We start from the raw sequence: 15,556 nt of genomic DNA, 5'->3' as shown, positions 1-15,556 counted from the left end.
TTTATAAAACTTCCTAATGGGCTTTTCAAGCTTCGTAATTGGGCCTTTTGGTGACCCATTTAGATGTTGTATTTCGGTTTTATTGATTTGGTTTGTAAGCAATTTATTAAAAGTCGCATGAAAACATAACATCAAGTCAGAGAAAGGAGATAGAGATGGCTAACTAATGCATTGTTTTAACTTCAATAGATAGTCAAATGTGTAATCACTAGAGATTACCGACCGAAACCTAAAGACTTATTTTCAGACAAAAGAGATGCGCAACTAGAGAACTGCGTTTACACATTGTTTTGCAGTTCGCATCAGAGTTTCCTAGTGGATAAAAACCGTGCAATCCTCTCCACTCTTTATGTACATCTCAAAACAAAAGAGTGGGTGATGTTGAAGTCTGATAGAGAGTCTTTTTTACCTTTCCTACCAAAAGACCTGAGGCTAAAACCTAACCCTGAGGCTCTGTCTGATAGTCCTCACCTCCATTACCAATAGGCTGAGATTCTTCAACTTGAGACTGAAGCTGAGTGTCTTCAATTTGAGACTGAGGCTGAGTGTCTTCAGCTTGAGACTGAGGCTGAGTGTCGCCATCTTCATTACCAATAGACTGAGGCTGGGAGTCTTGGCTTCCATTATCAATAGGCTGAGTCTGAGACTCTTTTTCACCAGGTGGTGTGGCTTCTTGGCTGTTCTTGTCTCTGTTTTCATTGTCCCTCTTTCTGAAGTACTTTGCGATGAACTCTTCAGCTAGGTTTGGGAACTTCTCCACCAGATAGTTGTTGATGCACTTCCTGTATGAAAAGTCTTGTTTTGTCCCATCAGTCGACACAACAAAGAAGCACCTGGACTCTGTGAACGTTGTGTGCTTATCAACCTACAAGAATATTTTCACATCAGACCTATATAAGGCTAAGTAAGCTTTTAGAAGAGATGCTATAAAGTTGAAAGCTATTTTTACCGTGATGAAATCAAGACCGGGACCAAGCTTAGCATCTTTCTCTGGATGGTAGTTCAAAATCTGCTCCAGTACATATGTCTTGTCTTCATCCGAGATTGGTTCTCCATCAGTGTACCTTCATCGAAACAACACAGTTTTACAAAGATGTATATATATATATATGGAATCTGTAACTGCGTAAGTGACACATAGAGCTGGAAAGGCATACCCGGACTGATGCATTATTTTCCTGAGTCTTCTCATGACTGGATCGACATCGGAGAGAAGCTCTTGCTCCTCAGAGGTGAACATGTCTACGCGCTGTCTTGTTGCTGTGAACATTGGACCCATAATACTCTCAGATCCAGGGGTCCTAGGAGGACGGTTCCTCTTCCAATCTGCGCCGCCACCACCACCCTGTGACTGTGAGCCAGCAGATGGATATCTCTTGTTTGGAACTCCCCACTGACTTGTCTCATTCCCTTCCTTCTCTCCGCTATTGGTCGCCTTCAATGATACCCACGGGTTTCCATCATCTTCTTGGGCATCCTTGTCTGAAGCAGGGGGGCTTGGCTGTCCCCAAGAACCCCAAGCAACAGAAGTTGGTTCAGCTTCTGAATTCTTCTTTTTACCCCAAGCAGCAGAATCTGATCCATTTTCCGAATTGTTTGTGTCCTTAGAACCCCAATTAGCAGCACCTAATTGACTTTCAGAGTTCTTTTTGGCCTGAGAACCCCAAGCAGCACCACCACCTGATTCAGTTTCTGGTTTCTTCTTACCCCAAGCAGCAGCACCTGAGCCTGACTCAGTTTCAGAATTATTTTTGGCCTGAGAACCCCAAGCAGCACCATCACCACCTGATTCAGTTTCTGGTTTCTTCTTGTCCCAAGCACCCCAAGTAGAAGCACCTGCGCCTGACTCAGTTTCAGAGTTCTTTTTAGCCTGAGAACCCCAAGCACCACCACCTGATTCGGTTTCTGATTTCTTCTTGTCCCAAGTACCCCAAGCAGCGGCACCTGAGCCTGACTCAATCTCAGATTTGTTTTTAGCCTGAGAACCCCAAGCAGCACCACCTGATTCAGTTTCTGGTTTCTTCTTACCCCAAGCAGCAGCACCCGAGCCTGACTCACTCTCAAAATTATTTTTAGCCTGCGAGCCCCAAGCAGCACCACCTGATTCAGTTTCAAATTTAGATTTATCCCTGGAACCCCAAGTAGCACCACCTGACTGAGTTTCCAAGCTCGGGTTCCGGGAAGCCCAACCACCAGCACCTGATTCAGTTTCAGAAACCCGTTTGCCCCTATTACCCCAATCCGCACCACCTGATACAGTTTCTGAGCTCTTTTTGCCCCAGGAACCCCATGCAGCAGGAGCTGGTTCTGTTTCTTTGTTTTTGGCCCCAGAACCCCAAGCACCAGCATCTGATTCAGTTTCCGGGTTCTTTTTGTTAGTAGAGCCCCAACCAGCAGCGTCTGATTCAGTTCCCGTGTTCTTTTTGTTAGTAGAGCCCCAAGCAGCAGCAGCTGATTCACTTTCAGAGTTCTTTTTACCCCATGCAGCAGGAGCTGGCTCAGTTTCAGAGTTCTTTTTCCCCCAAGGTTTGTCTGAAACAGCTTTGGGTCCCCAAACGTCAGAAGAAGGCTCACCGTTTTCCATGACAACAGAATCATTTTGAGCTGGTCTTGTTCCCCAGTTCGGTGTTGCATTTTCAGCATCATCTTTTGTCTTTGATCCCCAAGCGCCCCATGAATCTGTATTGGTAGTTTCTTGAGCATCTTTTTTACTGTTCCAACCAGACGAAGCATCTTCCTTCTCAACGTTTGCAGCCTTTCCCCAACCAGACTGCGTGTTCTCCTCACCACCTGCGTTTTTCAAGACTCCCCATTCTGAGCCACTACTGCAACCATTCTCCCAAAGAGAACCGTTGTCCCACTTGGATTCCGAGGCCTTGCCTTCATCAAGTAGATTTTGAAACTCAGCACTGTCATCAAACTTGGGCTCTCCAAGAGCAGAGTCTCGCTCAGGAGACTCAGCCCATTCAGCCATCTCTTCCTCTGTGACATCAAAACCAGGGGAAGAAACGTATGCATCTGCAGTTTTGGTGGATCTTACCATCTGGAGAAAGCTGAATACATCAGTTTCATCATCATTCTCCAGACCAGTCTGCAGATAGGTTGACAAATAAAGAACATCAGATTGCAGGAAAAAAAATTACATAGAAGAACTCAATTTCTGGTGAGAATGTCTTACCTCTTTTTTGTTCCATAGAAGCTCAAACTGCGAACCTGTACCAACATCCACGCGTTTTCCCCAAGAACAAGACCCAACGACTGTTGATAGAGAATCTTTATGACATTTCTCAGCCGCTTTCTCGAAACATTTCCTTGGCGCCTAAAAGCATAAGAAGTAACTAATGTCAGTATGGATGGCCAGTATAGAAAATACTTTGTAATTAGACATTAAAGCATACTAACAATAAGAGTTGCTTCTGTGAATGGAGCCTTGATGTTCAAGGACCGAGTCAAAGCCTTGTAACCTCCAGAATTGAACCCTAGCATATCCCCTGAACAGGTCATGTTGTTTGCCACGAGAATGATATGTTCTTTCAGAACTCCTTTGGAGACCTTTCTCACTGAAGCTGAGAGACGCTGCAAAACATTGAGCACATATGATACCATATGTTAAATATGACAAAGTATCATGCTTTAAGTGCACGGATCAGGAGTAAAGTAATTGAGTACCTGAACAGCTTGCTCAAAGGCGCAGGACAAACCAAGCAACTCTTGCACTTGCTTTATGGAATATGGGATTGACCTTTTTGTGTCTATCAGATGAAGAACTGAAAGACATGAGTCAATCACAACCCTCCATGCATCACCACTTTGCTTGACATCAGATTTCTCAACGGTGACATCCAATACCCATTCTCCTCGGCGGGATGCATGACGACTCCGGATCCAGGTTGTCGTTTCTGGACTATTCCAGATTATATTTGCTGAGGCAATCCGTGGATCACCTAGAGACAGAAGTATTATAAAAAAAACATTAGTCTACTGTACATAAGCTTGATAGCACAACTACAACGTGGAAGGCAACTCATTCTACTAGTTGAGGAAAATGCTTTTAAATCTTTTATCCGTCAGGTAATCAATCTAACTAGAAAGATTTCAAAAGAAAGACTCTACCCTGTTCGATAAATCAAAGTGATTGACAGTTATAATGAAAGCATTATTTAAGTACCTTTGATCACTGTTTCGAGCAGAACTGGGTATATTGTATTGCAGAGAACATCCAGAGTTCTTTCCAGATCAGGATCAGTGGCATTGTAGGAGGAAAACATCAAACACGGCATATCAGAATCTTTGCTCGAGCCTGGACCTCGGAAAGAGCAGCATTCACTGTTCATTCGAGAAGAAATTAAACATGATCAGACCACAAAGTTTAAGAAGCTAGACAAGTATACATAATAAGACAAAGAACAAAGATGATGGACAGAAAGAACTAGTAAGCGAGAAACCAACATCAATAATTCAACCAGAGGCGATGTTCATAGGAAAAGCATATCATGGACATACCTGACAGACAAATTCATTTTCTTAAAGTCCTCAGCTTTCTTCTTCTTCTTTTGGACTAGTGAGTTGATTGCATCCTCGCACCTTTGAAGTATGTCCTGCATGCTGATGTTCCACCCTTCCAACAATGTCTAGTACACCAAAACACCAATTACAAGCAAGAATTAAAAAGATTCAATGGCAGGTAGAGTCTTCCAGATAGATTTAACAGTACAGAGAATAGAATTCAAACCTTATTAAGATGAATATGGCCATGTAGGCATATATCCATTCCAAAAATTTCTGAAATCGCTTGTTGCTTTCTGTATCTGCATGCAAGTAAAGACATAGACCAACGCAAAGAGGATAAGTAAAAGCAAAAAAAAAAAAAACACTAAAACGAACAACATAATTTACTAAGACCAATACTTACTCGACTAGAAACTCCACTGCAGTATCTTTCAGACTAACTTTCTTCAGCTTGTTCCTAACTGTGTAAGCAGAATTCTCCTGGCAGTACTTTTTCCCACAGCGGCATTCATTCAGATAGAGAATCACGCGCCGATCATTGGTGGTGTTCTGGAAGTTGACTTTGCAGAGTAGAACTTCCTGGTAGAAGAACAAAAACAGAAAGCAGTATAAGCATACAACAATACAGAAGAACAAAGCTTTATTGAGAAGACAGCACCAAGAACACTTTACCTTCATTAGCTCCCAGGAAGAATTGCTATTTGGGGAAGAATCAAGCACCGCTTTATAGGCGGGATTTGACATCGCGGTAGCTGCCAATACTCCAACAGGGTCTCCCGCTTCAAATAAACCTTGATTCTCATTGTCAGCACTCAGCTCATACTTGAACTGCACGATGGAGTTACTGCATGTATTTCTAACAGTGCCATCGTTGGTGATGACTATGTCTCGCAGAACAGCCATCAGATTCTTGAAGAGTGTACCAGGCTCAGCTAATCCCCTTGAAGAGCGGACAATTACCTCCCTTGCCGCAACTGAATGAGCCATCTCTTCATAAGGATCAAGTCCGTGAAAAAAGCAGCCCTTCACAATTCCAAAATCTCCAGAGGAAGAAGTACTGACATACTTTTTCTTATAAAACTGAGCCATGTCTTCCACCAGAGTCTTCGTGTACAGCTTCTTCTTGTCTGAGAGCTGAAGACCCAGGAAGCCAATCTGCTGCACCAGCTTGTTTATTGCTGAGTTGCTCTTGATGTCAATCAAGTTCCTCATCGAATACGACTTCAGCATGAAATTAGCAGCCACTTCCTTCACCTTTTGGATGCTGTTCTCTAGTTGGAGTTCGTCCTCATACGATAACCTCAACCTAGACACCATAGGAGAAATCTCCCGGACGATGAGATTGTGAATAACTCCCATGTCTTCCCTAGACATGGACAAGTCTTCCAGACTTAAACTAAATCCCTGAGGATCTAGATGTTCCATCAGTAGCGGCTGCAGTGAATCAAAGAATGCCAGTGCTTCCTTTGGACCCTTCTCCACCATGATTGCGGTTACAATTCCATTGATGATAGACGCCAACGCATCAACCCCAAAATCAAAGGACAGCAAATCACTTCCACCAACTATGAACCCGTCACCTCTGCAACTAAGACGCTCAGGAAAGGCAAGCTGCAATATCTGGAAAAATGTCCAAGCCGGGCCAGATTTACTGGACTTCACTACAGCGGGTGGTGGGAGAAATCGAGAGCCATACATAGCTAACTGTTGAGCAGATGCTTTGTCCAAAAACACCTGCTCCATCATAACCCTCAGAGACAGCAAAGAATCCAAACCCAGCTGCAGAATCAGCTGCCCAGTATGTGAGCTGCGAAGTTGCTTATCCACTGAAAAGAGCTCCAGTACCTCAGCCTTAGCTGTGAGAGACTGGGGGTAGAACAGATGGACACAATCACCATCAAAATCAGCACTGAGAGGGCCACACATCAGGGGATTGATCTTCACCGTGTTGTCTTCATGCACATACACCCTAAGTGCTTGCAGAGAATGCTTGTGTGTTGTGGGAGGACGGTTGATAAACACAACATCTCCATCCATGACCCTGCGATGAACAATCTGCCCGGGTTTAAGGACTGTGTGCCCCTTGGAACCGTCCCTCAGAGAATAGGTAGTAGAACCTTGGGTATAGCTTAAGCACATCTTGTTGTCCACCAACTCTTGTAGATATCCAATGTTGTGGACACTAACTCTCTCCTCAAATGTGATCCGATGTGCAATTTCCATTGGGATCCCCACCTCATTCACATTCCTGAAGGCATCTCCAGTGATGACGCTGCGAGAAGAGAAGCCTGAACCTTTCCGAATGAAAAGTGTTCTCATCTTTTCTGTCCAAGCTTTTGAGGAGGAACTGTCCGAGATCTTGGACACCCCGAATCTCATGTCAATGTTTCTTGTTGGCTTCGCAGTACCCCTCACCTGAAGATAGGTATCCACCACTCTAAACATTTCATTGGCTTCAGCTCTATGCGACTCAAAGTTTGTCTCGCCAGACCTAGAGTTGTTTATCGCTACCACTTTCCTGAGAACGTCCTTTAACTCAATTCTAGACGGGTCCTGAAAACAAGAATGGCATACATGCAGGGTTAGTTTGTAAACAAGCCAAGCAATCAATGAACTCAAGAAAGAATTTTAGTTTCAAGGGTCTTACCACTGACATGGAGTTGGAACCATCAGAAACTTCTGGCACTGACAGACAGTTAGGAGGGACTGGAAGATACTCTAAGATGTATCCTTCTTGAGGAATATGTCCCTTTGCTGTGAGCTTCTTTCTTGTTTCTTCAGGAATCCGTCTTAGAATTTCCTTTACCTGACAAGGACAGAAGGCAATCATTAGTTTCCAGAACGTAAGAATGCATTTGACATTAACACCCTACAAGATCCAGGAAACTATAAGATCACATACAGCAGCCATTTACAAATGTATACTAATTGCTTCTTCTGCTCAAACAATTCGCACAGGAATTCAAAAGTATAGATATTTAGCTTAGCATGCTTGTATCCAACAATGTTAACTAATCTGATAGGAAGCCTAGATTATACCAAAAGAACTTGAATTTACAGAAAAATCCAAGCAGAAGGTTCTGCACATGTTATATAAATACAAAACAAAGTATTTTAAGGTAACGCATAAGAAACAAAAGCATGGAGAAGAAAGTAAGAACCAACCTCTCTTGCTAGCAGGGGCCTCGTATGGTCGCTTCCATAGCGGTAACCGTATCTTTCCAGGAAATTCCAGAAGCCTTCCTGCAGTCTTGTTCTAGATGGGAGCTTCAGTTGAAGATATGAGGCACCATCTGAGAATTTATCTTTAATTGTGATGTTCGAAGCTTCCTAAAAGAGTAACTCAGTTAGTTAAACTTAAGACAACCCAACTATAGAAAGGTGACATGAAACAAACAGAATGTGTATGGCATTACTCACCTCACAACAGACGCCTAGTAAGCGCTCCGCAAGCCCAGAACTTGTGCTCTGTAATCATAAGGTGAACACAATTGGTCAAGGTTTTTTACTGTTCATGCTAGATCTTACTAAATTTGAGAAAACTCAATGAGGTACTAACCTTAATCTTCTTTATCTTGAGACACTTCAAGCAGAGAAGGCTCAGCATCTGTTTCAACTCACTAACATGAGCGGGATGGTATATAGGCACTGGCAGATGTATATACCCAAAATGACCTATAAATGAAGAAACGAACATCAATATTACAACAACCAATGTAAGAACAAGAAGATAGCAAGAAAACAGAACTAGTTTACCTTCACATTTATCAGGCTCAGTGGCACCGCAAGCTTCACATTTACCAAACTCCAGAGGTAACCCCAAGAATGCGTTAGAGAGTTGGCTAGCATGGTTGATCCCAGCGTCACTAATGGATGCTAGACGCTGCAAGAAAGAAAGATAGACCAGTGAGTAATACAAGAGTAGCAGAGGATATATCTCAGAACAAACATATAGCACTATAGCTGAAGCGACTATATAACAGAGCTGAGCTCACTTATCACTTCAAAACTTGGTGCGAACTTAACCAAAAACATAGAAAGGGGTTTTGGCTACTCGTCTTCCTTACTTCTTGTGTTTGGAACTAACTAATCATGAATATTCTAACTTAGAACTAAACAAAGCCATACATGCAACTCCAAACAAAAATGCAAGTAGTCCAGAGAGGACAAACTCTTGGTTAACTTACGATCTGACGATGAGTAGCAAGAGCGAATGAGATTCCAACAATCTCTGCTTCTAGAATATCTGATGAAGATGCTTCCTCCATGACAAAACCCTAAAAAAAAGTTTAATCCAGACAACAGCGAGACCGAGTTAGAGCACTTACCAGATCAACCAAACAGAGAAACGAAGACAGTATCAAGTCTCACTAAAACCCACAAATCTCTAAATAGAAACCCATTTTTTTGAAGAATCGAAAAAAAAAACTGTGAAAAGGAACAACCTTTCTGCTCGTTTTCAACTAAATCGAGAGCAGAAGAGACAAGATAAAGGCGAAAGCTCGTAACTTTCGAACCGAGAGAAACCCACATTTCAAAACCCCACAGGTAAAGGAGCAACCTTTATGTTCTGTTTTTCACGAAATCGAAAGCAGAAAACAACGAAATCTCCAAACGTTCACACCGAGAGAAAGAAGCTACATTTGAAACCCTAAACCCAGAACGGAGAATAAAAAACCCAGAAACACGGCGGCGTAAGCTCATGATCCACACTGAAAGAGAGAGCTGGGTAAAGGCAAAATACCTAAGGATCGACGGAGGAGTTTGACCCAGTTAACCGGAGACAAGGGTTTTTGGAGGAGTAGAGAGGAGGGAGAATCTGAGTGAAGAAAAGAGTGAAAGTGACGGAGAGAGAGAGACCCAAGAATTTGATTTTCTCCCAAAATCCTTTCTTCTTCTTCAGCCTCTAAACAATACACATTGCATGCAAAGTGGGAAAAAGATGCTCACTTTGACCAAAACAAGGATGCTCGCTTTAATTTTCTGAGTAAATTATTAAATGTGATACAGTCTTACGAGTTAGATAGCACTAAACGATGATGGTGAAAATGGTTAAAATCTAGGGCTAAGAACTTTTGGAATCCGAACCACCACAAAAAACTTTAAACCGGTCGGGTTGTAAAGTTATACCAATGGATTTAGGTTTTGAGTATTATCTGAATTCGATTAGGTTCGAACAGAATCCTTAAAATTTGAAAATCTTAATAATCTGTAATAGAATTAGATCCAAAATAATTTTGGAACTATATAAGTAATTTAAATATACATTTTCATGTTTATTTTGAAGAATATTTAAAAGCTAACAATCTGAATGAGACCAAAAGTTTGATCCAAACTCAAACATATATCCGAAATAAAATAAAAACTAAATTTTGACATGCGCAAATGTACAGGTATTTGTTTTCATTTTTTATACATATATATATATATATATATATGTTTTACATTATTAGTGATATATATTTTAGCGTCAAACATATATTTAAATTCTAATATGACTATTTCAAATACAATAAATTTTAATTTTACAATTTATATGCTAAAGTTTAAATTGTCACATGTATTTGTCGTTTTTTTATATATTTACCCTATCAAATTTTTGTTTGATTATTAAAAGAATTAATGCATGAAACAACATATTTAAATTTATTTGTGTAAATAGTTTAAATGTGTTAATTTTTAAATATGTATTATGTCTTTTACTAATGTTAATTTGTTCTGCCAACATATTATATATTTTACTAATGTTAACATGTTGGGTTAGCTTTGGATTGACTGGGACATTTTGCTTTCCATTAATGAGTTGTGTATTCACATTTATGATATGCGACTAGTTTAATATACAAAGTCCACCTAAGCATAAATTAAGTGGTTGTCCGCGAATTCGCGAATATAAATATTGCATAAAAATATATATCATGTATACAATGTCATATAGTTTGAAACTTTAAAAATATAATTTCTAACTTCAAATAATTTAAAAATCAATTGTAAAGTTTCTGTAAATTTGATTAAAAAATAAATGATGAATATTTAGTAATAACAAATGCTTGTGGAGTTGTATATGTAATTATCACATTAACTTTACCAACACATGTTATGCATCTTATTCAAGCTCTTCTTATTTTTTCATTATCATTTCGTTATATTTATTTAATTTTTGCTAATGTTTTTTTAATTTTTTTACATATTTTTTCAAATATTTATTTCTCTCTCTAAATAGTAATACAAAACATACAATCAATAAATCAACAATCTATCTTAGAATTCTTTACAATCATAACTTTACCCTATTCACTACATTATTTGACTTAAATGCAAAAAAAAATTTAAATCAAATTTCTCACATGTTCTGTTAAATAAAATATGTCCAATCTTCAAAATCTAATTATTTATAAAGCATATACGGACAAAAAATTTTACGATAAAATATTAGTTACAAACAAAAAAAAAGTTTTTTTAGTGCAAATGTTAAGAACAAAAAAAATTGTTTAAGTAAACAACAACAAAAAAAGTTTTTTAAGTTTTTTTTTGTCAAATAAATGCTTGTGGAATTATATATGCAATTATCACATTAACTTCACCAACACATACTATGTATTTTTTTGGCCTCTTCTTATTTTTAATTATCATTTCATTTTTTATTAAATTTTTACTAATATTTCCTAATTTTTTTACATATTGTTTGCCAAATATTTATTTTTATCTCTAAATAGTAATACAAAAATATACAATCAATAAATCACAAATATATCTTAGAATTCTTTTCATTCATAAAATTACCTTATTCACTATATTATTTGACTTAAATGCAAAAACAAAATTTTTAATCAAAGTTCTCATATGTTCCGTGAAATATAATCTGTCCAATCTTCAAAACCTAATTATTTATAAAGCATATATAGACATTATATTAATAATTGTTATATATACGACTATATTTTTATTACATCTATTTCTTTACAGAAAAATTCAATTCATTATTTTATGTAGTATGTAAATATAAAAAGAATTAATCAAACATTATTACATTTTATATAAGTTTTAAAATTAGCTACCATTAATTATTATTTGTAATATCATTTAGGTTCTTTGGAAAGTGATAATAATTAGTTTTAAACTTACCTCTTAGATCTAATTAAAAATTATAAAAAAGTTTTGTTCATTATGTTATTTAGTTTATAAATATAAAAAAGAATTATTAAACATTATTATTCTTTATATAATTTCAACAATTAGTTCAATAAATCATTATTTGTAATATAATTTAAATTATTTGGCAAGTGATATTAATTGGTTCTAGATTTATTTTTTATTTTAAATCTAAATTAAAATAAATAAAATTAAAATTTATCGACTAAGCAAATTATAACAATTTTCTTAAGTCTTCACAAATCATCAACATGTAAGCAAAAATCAATTAAGCGACTTCTCGTTTAATATATAGGAGAATTTGTATTTTTATAAATGTCTTATAAACTCATATAAATAATTTAAAATTAAGAGAAATAATTTTGTAAGACATAATAAATAATTTTATAAATGTTTTAATTTTTTTAAATGACTTATAAGATATATAGGGACATAAAACATTAACATTATTATATTTTTTATATATGAATATGATGTTCTATATAAAAATATGAAATCATTATATTGATCTATAAATTGTGTTCTACTGATTGTTTTATGTATTATATAAATATAAAATAATTAATCAAACATTATTGCATTTCCTATTATTTTTGACAATTAATTACCATAAATTATTATTTGTAATATCATCCAGACTATTTGGTAAGTGATATTAAGTGATATTAATTAATTATAGAATTAAATTTTATTTTATATCTAATTAAAATAATTATAAATTGAATATCTTTCAACCAATCAAATTATAACATTTTTTTAAAACTCTCTCTATGATGAGTACTAAGCATTAAGCAAAGTAACTTAACATTTAATATATAAGAGGATTACATCACAAACTAATACTCAGTCTTTAAATAATACTCATTTTACATCACAAGCATAAATTACATCATAAACTAATAGTCAAGAAGACCCACACAAAGATGTAAAGATGGGTTCTTTAACCGTTTTTACTGCCAAGACTAGTTACTCTTTTAGTCCAACTTCTTAGCTTCTTTACTTGAATGATAGTTACAGGAGCTCATGACTCCTTAGGTGTCCCACCTCGTGGGTCTCTTCCTCTTCTTCTCCTCTCCACGTACTTCCCTCAGTAGCTCTTTAAGTTCTTCACATAGCGGTTCTGGAGTCAGCTGAATCATCTCATCATCATCATCATCATCATCATCAACAGCACTATCCTCCTCATCACTTAGCCATCCACAGCTTTTGGCACCTGCAGAGTAATTATTACAACATTAATAAGAATAATTCATGTGTTGTGAGATGTTTATGGCCATGAGTTTGTTACCTCCAACCGAATGGTGCGCATAATCTGATGAGTGAAAAGCTACTGGCGGTGATGCATAATCTATTACTGATGCTTCTCCTAATGAAAAAGCTGTTGGTGATGAGTCCATAATATTTGTTTCTCGTTAGTTATTAACAAAGCATCAGTTTGGCAAGTCAATGTACCTGTCTCGGCACCACATCCCACCAAAGATGCTGAGTTGCTACCAACATGGTCTCTTCCATACTCAACATGCTGCTCCTGCTCCTCCTGTAGTACAAAAGAGAGATCATGTTGCAAGTTAAGTAGCCTAATGGGTAAGTCAAGTTCAAGAAACCAGTCTTTAGTCTCAAATAGTTGATAACCTCTTCTTCTTCTTCTTCATGAGCCATCACTTCATTTTGTTCCTCGGTCATTTCTTCTTCTTCAGCCACGTTATTGTCTTGTTCTTCCTGAGCCATCTCTTCGTTATGTTCCTCAGCCATTTCTTCTTCTTCTTCTTCAGCCACATTACTGTCTAGTTCTGCTTGCTTTTCAAGACATTTGTTTAGAAGCACCGAGTAACTAAACTCTTCGATCAGAAACCATTCCCCACCATACAACTGAAGTCCAAAGAGGAGTGAAACGTCACTTTCAAAAGAAATTCTTTAAAAGGAAGTAAAAATGGAGAGCCTAAAACCGAGGGACATGCACATACCTCTAACAGTTCCTTGATACAGACCTTGATAACACCCTCCTCAAATCCATATGCTCTCATTGCATCACGTGCCGCATCCTCCCGCATCAATCCCTTCTGCAAAAAAGAGAGAACAAAAGACACCAACTTAAAGCCATCCATCCCCTAAGACAATAGAGAGAATCATATACATTCTATTTCTCTCCCAAACAACCATCACACACTCATCTGTTCAAACTCTGTAAGACAGTAAAAAGCTTACCTTTCTTCTTCCTCTACGCGGCGCCATTTGTACTAATCCCTCACGATTCTCTGTGATTCTTGGTTGGAGAAATTCAAACAGAAAATCTGTTAGCCTTCAGTCTTTGGGTGGTTCTTAAATCAAAGCAATCACTTTCATATGCAAAGAACATAACAACATTCAGACAAAAACCTTGGAAAACAAACCGTTGTAGATAAAAATCGAATCTTTCGCAAAACTACAAAGCAGTAACAGCAGAGACAGTTCGAAATTTTCTAACTTTCAATCCCAAAGAAGGCCTAAACAGCAAAACAACATAAACCCTTAAAATCACCAGCTTCTTTAGCAGCAAGGGCGACCAGAGAGAGAGAGAGGGAGCTTACGGCGGCGGTGGAGGAAGTTTTTTGCAGCTGAAAAAGATAAAACGAGCGCCGTGAATCGCCTCGTCTCTCAGAAGCGTGTGCGCGAGGAGAAAGACTATGAAGGAGGAAAGAAACAAATTATTAAATGAAATATTTTTAATAACTATCTACTAGACTACTACCTACCAGTCATGTAAAATCTGAGATTAATTAATTTAATCAATTAAGTAGTTGTTTGGTATATTTTTTTTCCTTTTCTTTTTGTTGTTTGATAGATTCTTTTTTTTTTGTATGCCACAAGTCCTTCTTACTTTTTTCATACAGTTGAAATTAAAATAAAACACAAGAAAATGTCAATACATTGAATATATTTATCTGTAAATATAAACTTTTTTTCTGCAAATCTGAACGTTAAAATAATCTGTAAGATTAATGGGCAATATTCTGCAAGCAATTTTAAAGATGTTGTTTTCTTTGACTTTTTTCTATTGACTAATGCGGGCGATTAAATGTATACCTTGATTTGGTCTAGTTAGTTGTGTCTTAATGATCTCACTTAAATGTGGTCAAATATCTTATATATTAAAACAGAAGTCACAACCTTGATTTATGTGTGATTTTTTTAAAAAATGGACCTAATGGACCTATTCATAGAAATTCATACTATATTTTAATTCAGACTAATAATAAATATAATTTTTAAAATATTTTAATCATAGTATCTTTTGATATCTTTTCATTTTAAATATAAATATATTTATTTTAAAATTCTAACAAATCTGTTTAAAAAGTTTTTTACAAGATCTTCATTTTTGAAATTATACTTAAATATTTTCACTAATTTCGAAATTAGTTTAAAATATTATTATACATTAATATATTCAGTTATATAAAATGAAAAATAAAAAAAATCTATAATATTTTAGTTATTATATAATCATAATCAATTATATTAAATTAAAATTATTATATTGAGCTAAATATAATAAAATTGTATTAAATTTATATATTTATATATTTTACTTTCGTAATTATAAAATATTTATGTTCAAAAATAAAATCTAATATGTTGGTAAGATGGGTTAACATTATCAAACTATATAATACATGTATAAAAATTAACATGTATTTCTTTAAAGTTAATAATATAAAATATTTGTAACTACTTTAATCATAATATATTTTCATTTTAAATATAATATATATTTATATATTATATTTTAAAAATTCTAATAAATCTGTGTAATATTTAAACAATAACTTAATGTATTTTAAGTTATCGTTTAGAAATAAAAATAAATAAATTATATCCTATTTTATCTACTTTTATAGTCATGATCATGTTAAAA

At 36.3% G+C, this 15,556-nt stretch overlaps 2 protein-coding genes across 6 annotated transcripts; both read right to left on the bottom strand.

Annotated features, from left to right (window-relative positions):
* Positions 1-92: 92 nt before the first annotated feature.
* On the bottom strand, positions 93-9,502 carry LOC106438049 (DNA-directed RNA polymerase V subunit 1). Of its 2 annotated transcripts, XM_048775771.1 has the most exons (19): positions 9,254-9,502; positions 8,697-8,786; positions 8,266-8,392; positions 8,069-8,184; positions 7,930-7,977; positions 7,675-7,839; positions 7,157-7,315; positions 5,182-7,062; positions 4,913-5,088; positions 4,733-4,808; positions 4,504-4,631; positions 4,169-4,326; positions 3,670-3,944; positions 3,403-3,576; positions 3,179-3,319; positions 1,723-3,091; positions 1,158-1,677; positions 950-1,064; positions 93-865 (listed from the first exon to the last, which is right to left on the bottom strand). In XM_048775771.1, exons 2-19 carry the CDS (start codon positions 8,775-8,777, stop codon positions 440-442), a joined length of 6,135 nt encoding a protein of 2,044 aa, XP_048631728.1. In that variant the 5' UTR covers positions 8,778-8,786; positions 9,254-9,502; the 3' UTR covers positions 93-439. The 2 variants fall into 2 exon arrangements, with proteins under 2 accessions (XP_048631728.1, XP_048631727.1); XM_048775770.1 differs by having other exon boundaries at positions 1,158-3,091; positions 9,254-9,501.
* A 2,952-nt stretch (positions 9,503-12,454) lies between these two features.
* LOC106420722 (NAD-dependent protein deacetylase HST1) lies at positions 12,455-14,407 on the bottom strand. Of its 4 annotated transcripts, none has more exons than XM_013861557.3 (7): positions 14,229-14,407; positions 13,867-13,925; positions 13,626-13,721; positions 13,294-13,530; positions 13,114-13,195; positions 12,950-13,039; positions 12,455-12,874 (listed from the first exon to the last, which is right to left on the bottom strand). In XM_013861557.3, the coding sequence occupies exons 2-7, from the start codon at positions 13,891-13,893 to the stop codon at positions 12,693-12,695; spliced, it is 714 nt and encodes a 237-aa protein (XP_013717011.2). In that variant the 5' UTR covers positions 13,894-13,925; positions 14,229-14,407; the 3' UTR covers positions 12,455-12,692. The 4 variants fall into 4 exon arrangements, with proteins under 4 accessions (XP_013717011.2, XP_013717013.2, XP_048631725.1 ...); XM_013861559.3 differs by having other exon boundaries at positions 12,950-13,027; XM_048775768.1 differs by having other exon boundaries at positions 13,114-13,198; positions 13,867-13,924; positions 14,229-14,378.
* Between the last annotated feature and the right edge of the window lie 1,149 nt (positions 14,408-15,556).

Source organism: Brassica napus, chromosome A3 (genome assembly GCF_020379485.1).
Source record: "Brassica napus cultivar Da-Ae chromosome A3, Da-Ae, whole genome shotgun sequence".
Lineage (NCBI taxonomy): Eukaryota > Viridiplantae > Streptophyta > Magnoliopsida > Brassicales > Brassicaceae > Brassica > Brassica napus.
Note: the sequence above shows the minus strand (reverse complement) of the source record. Positions and strands in the feature narration are given on the sequence as shown.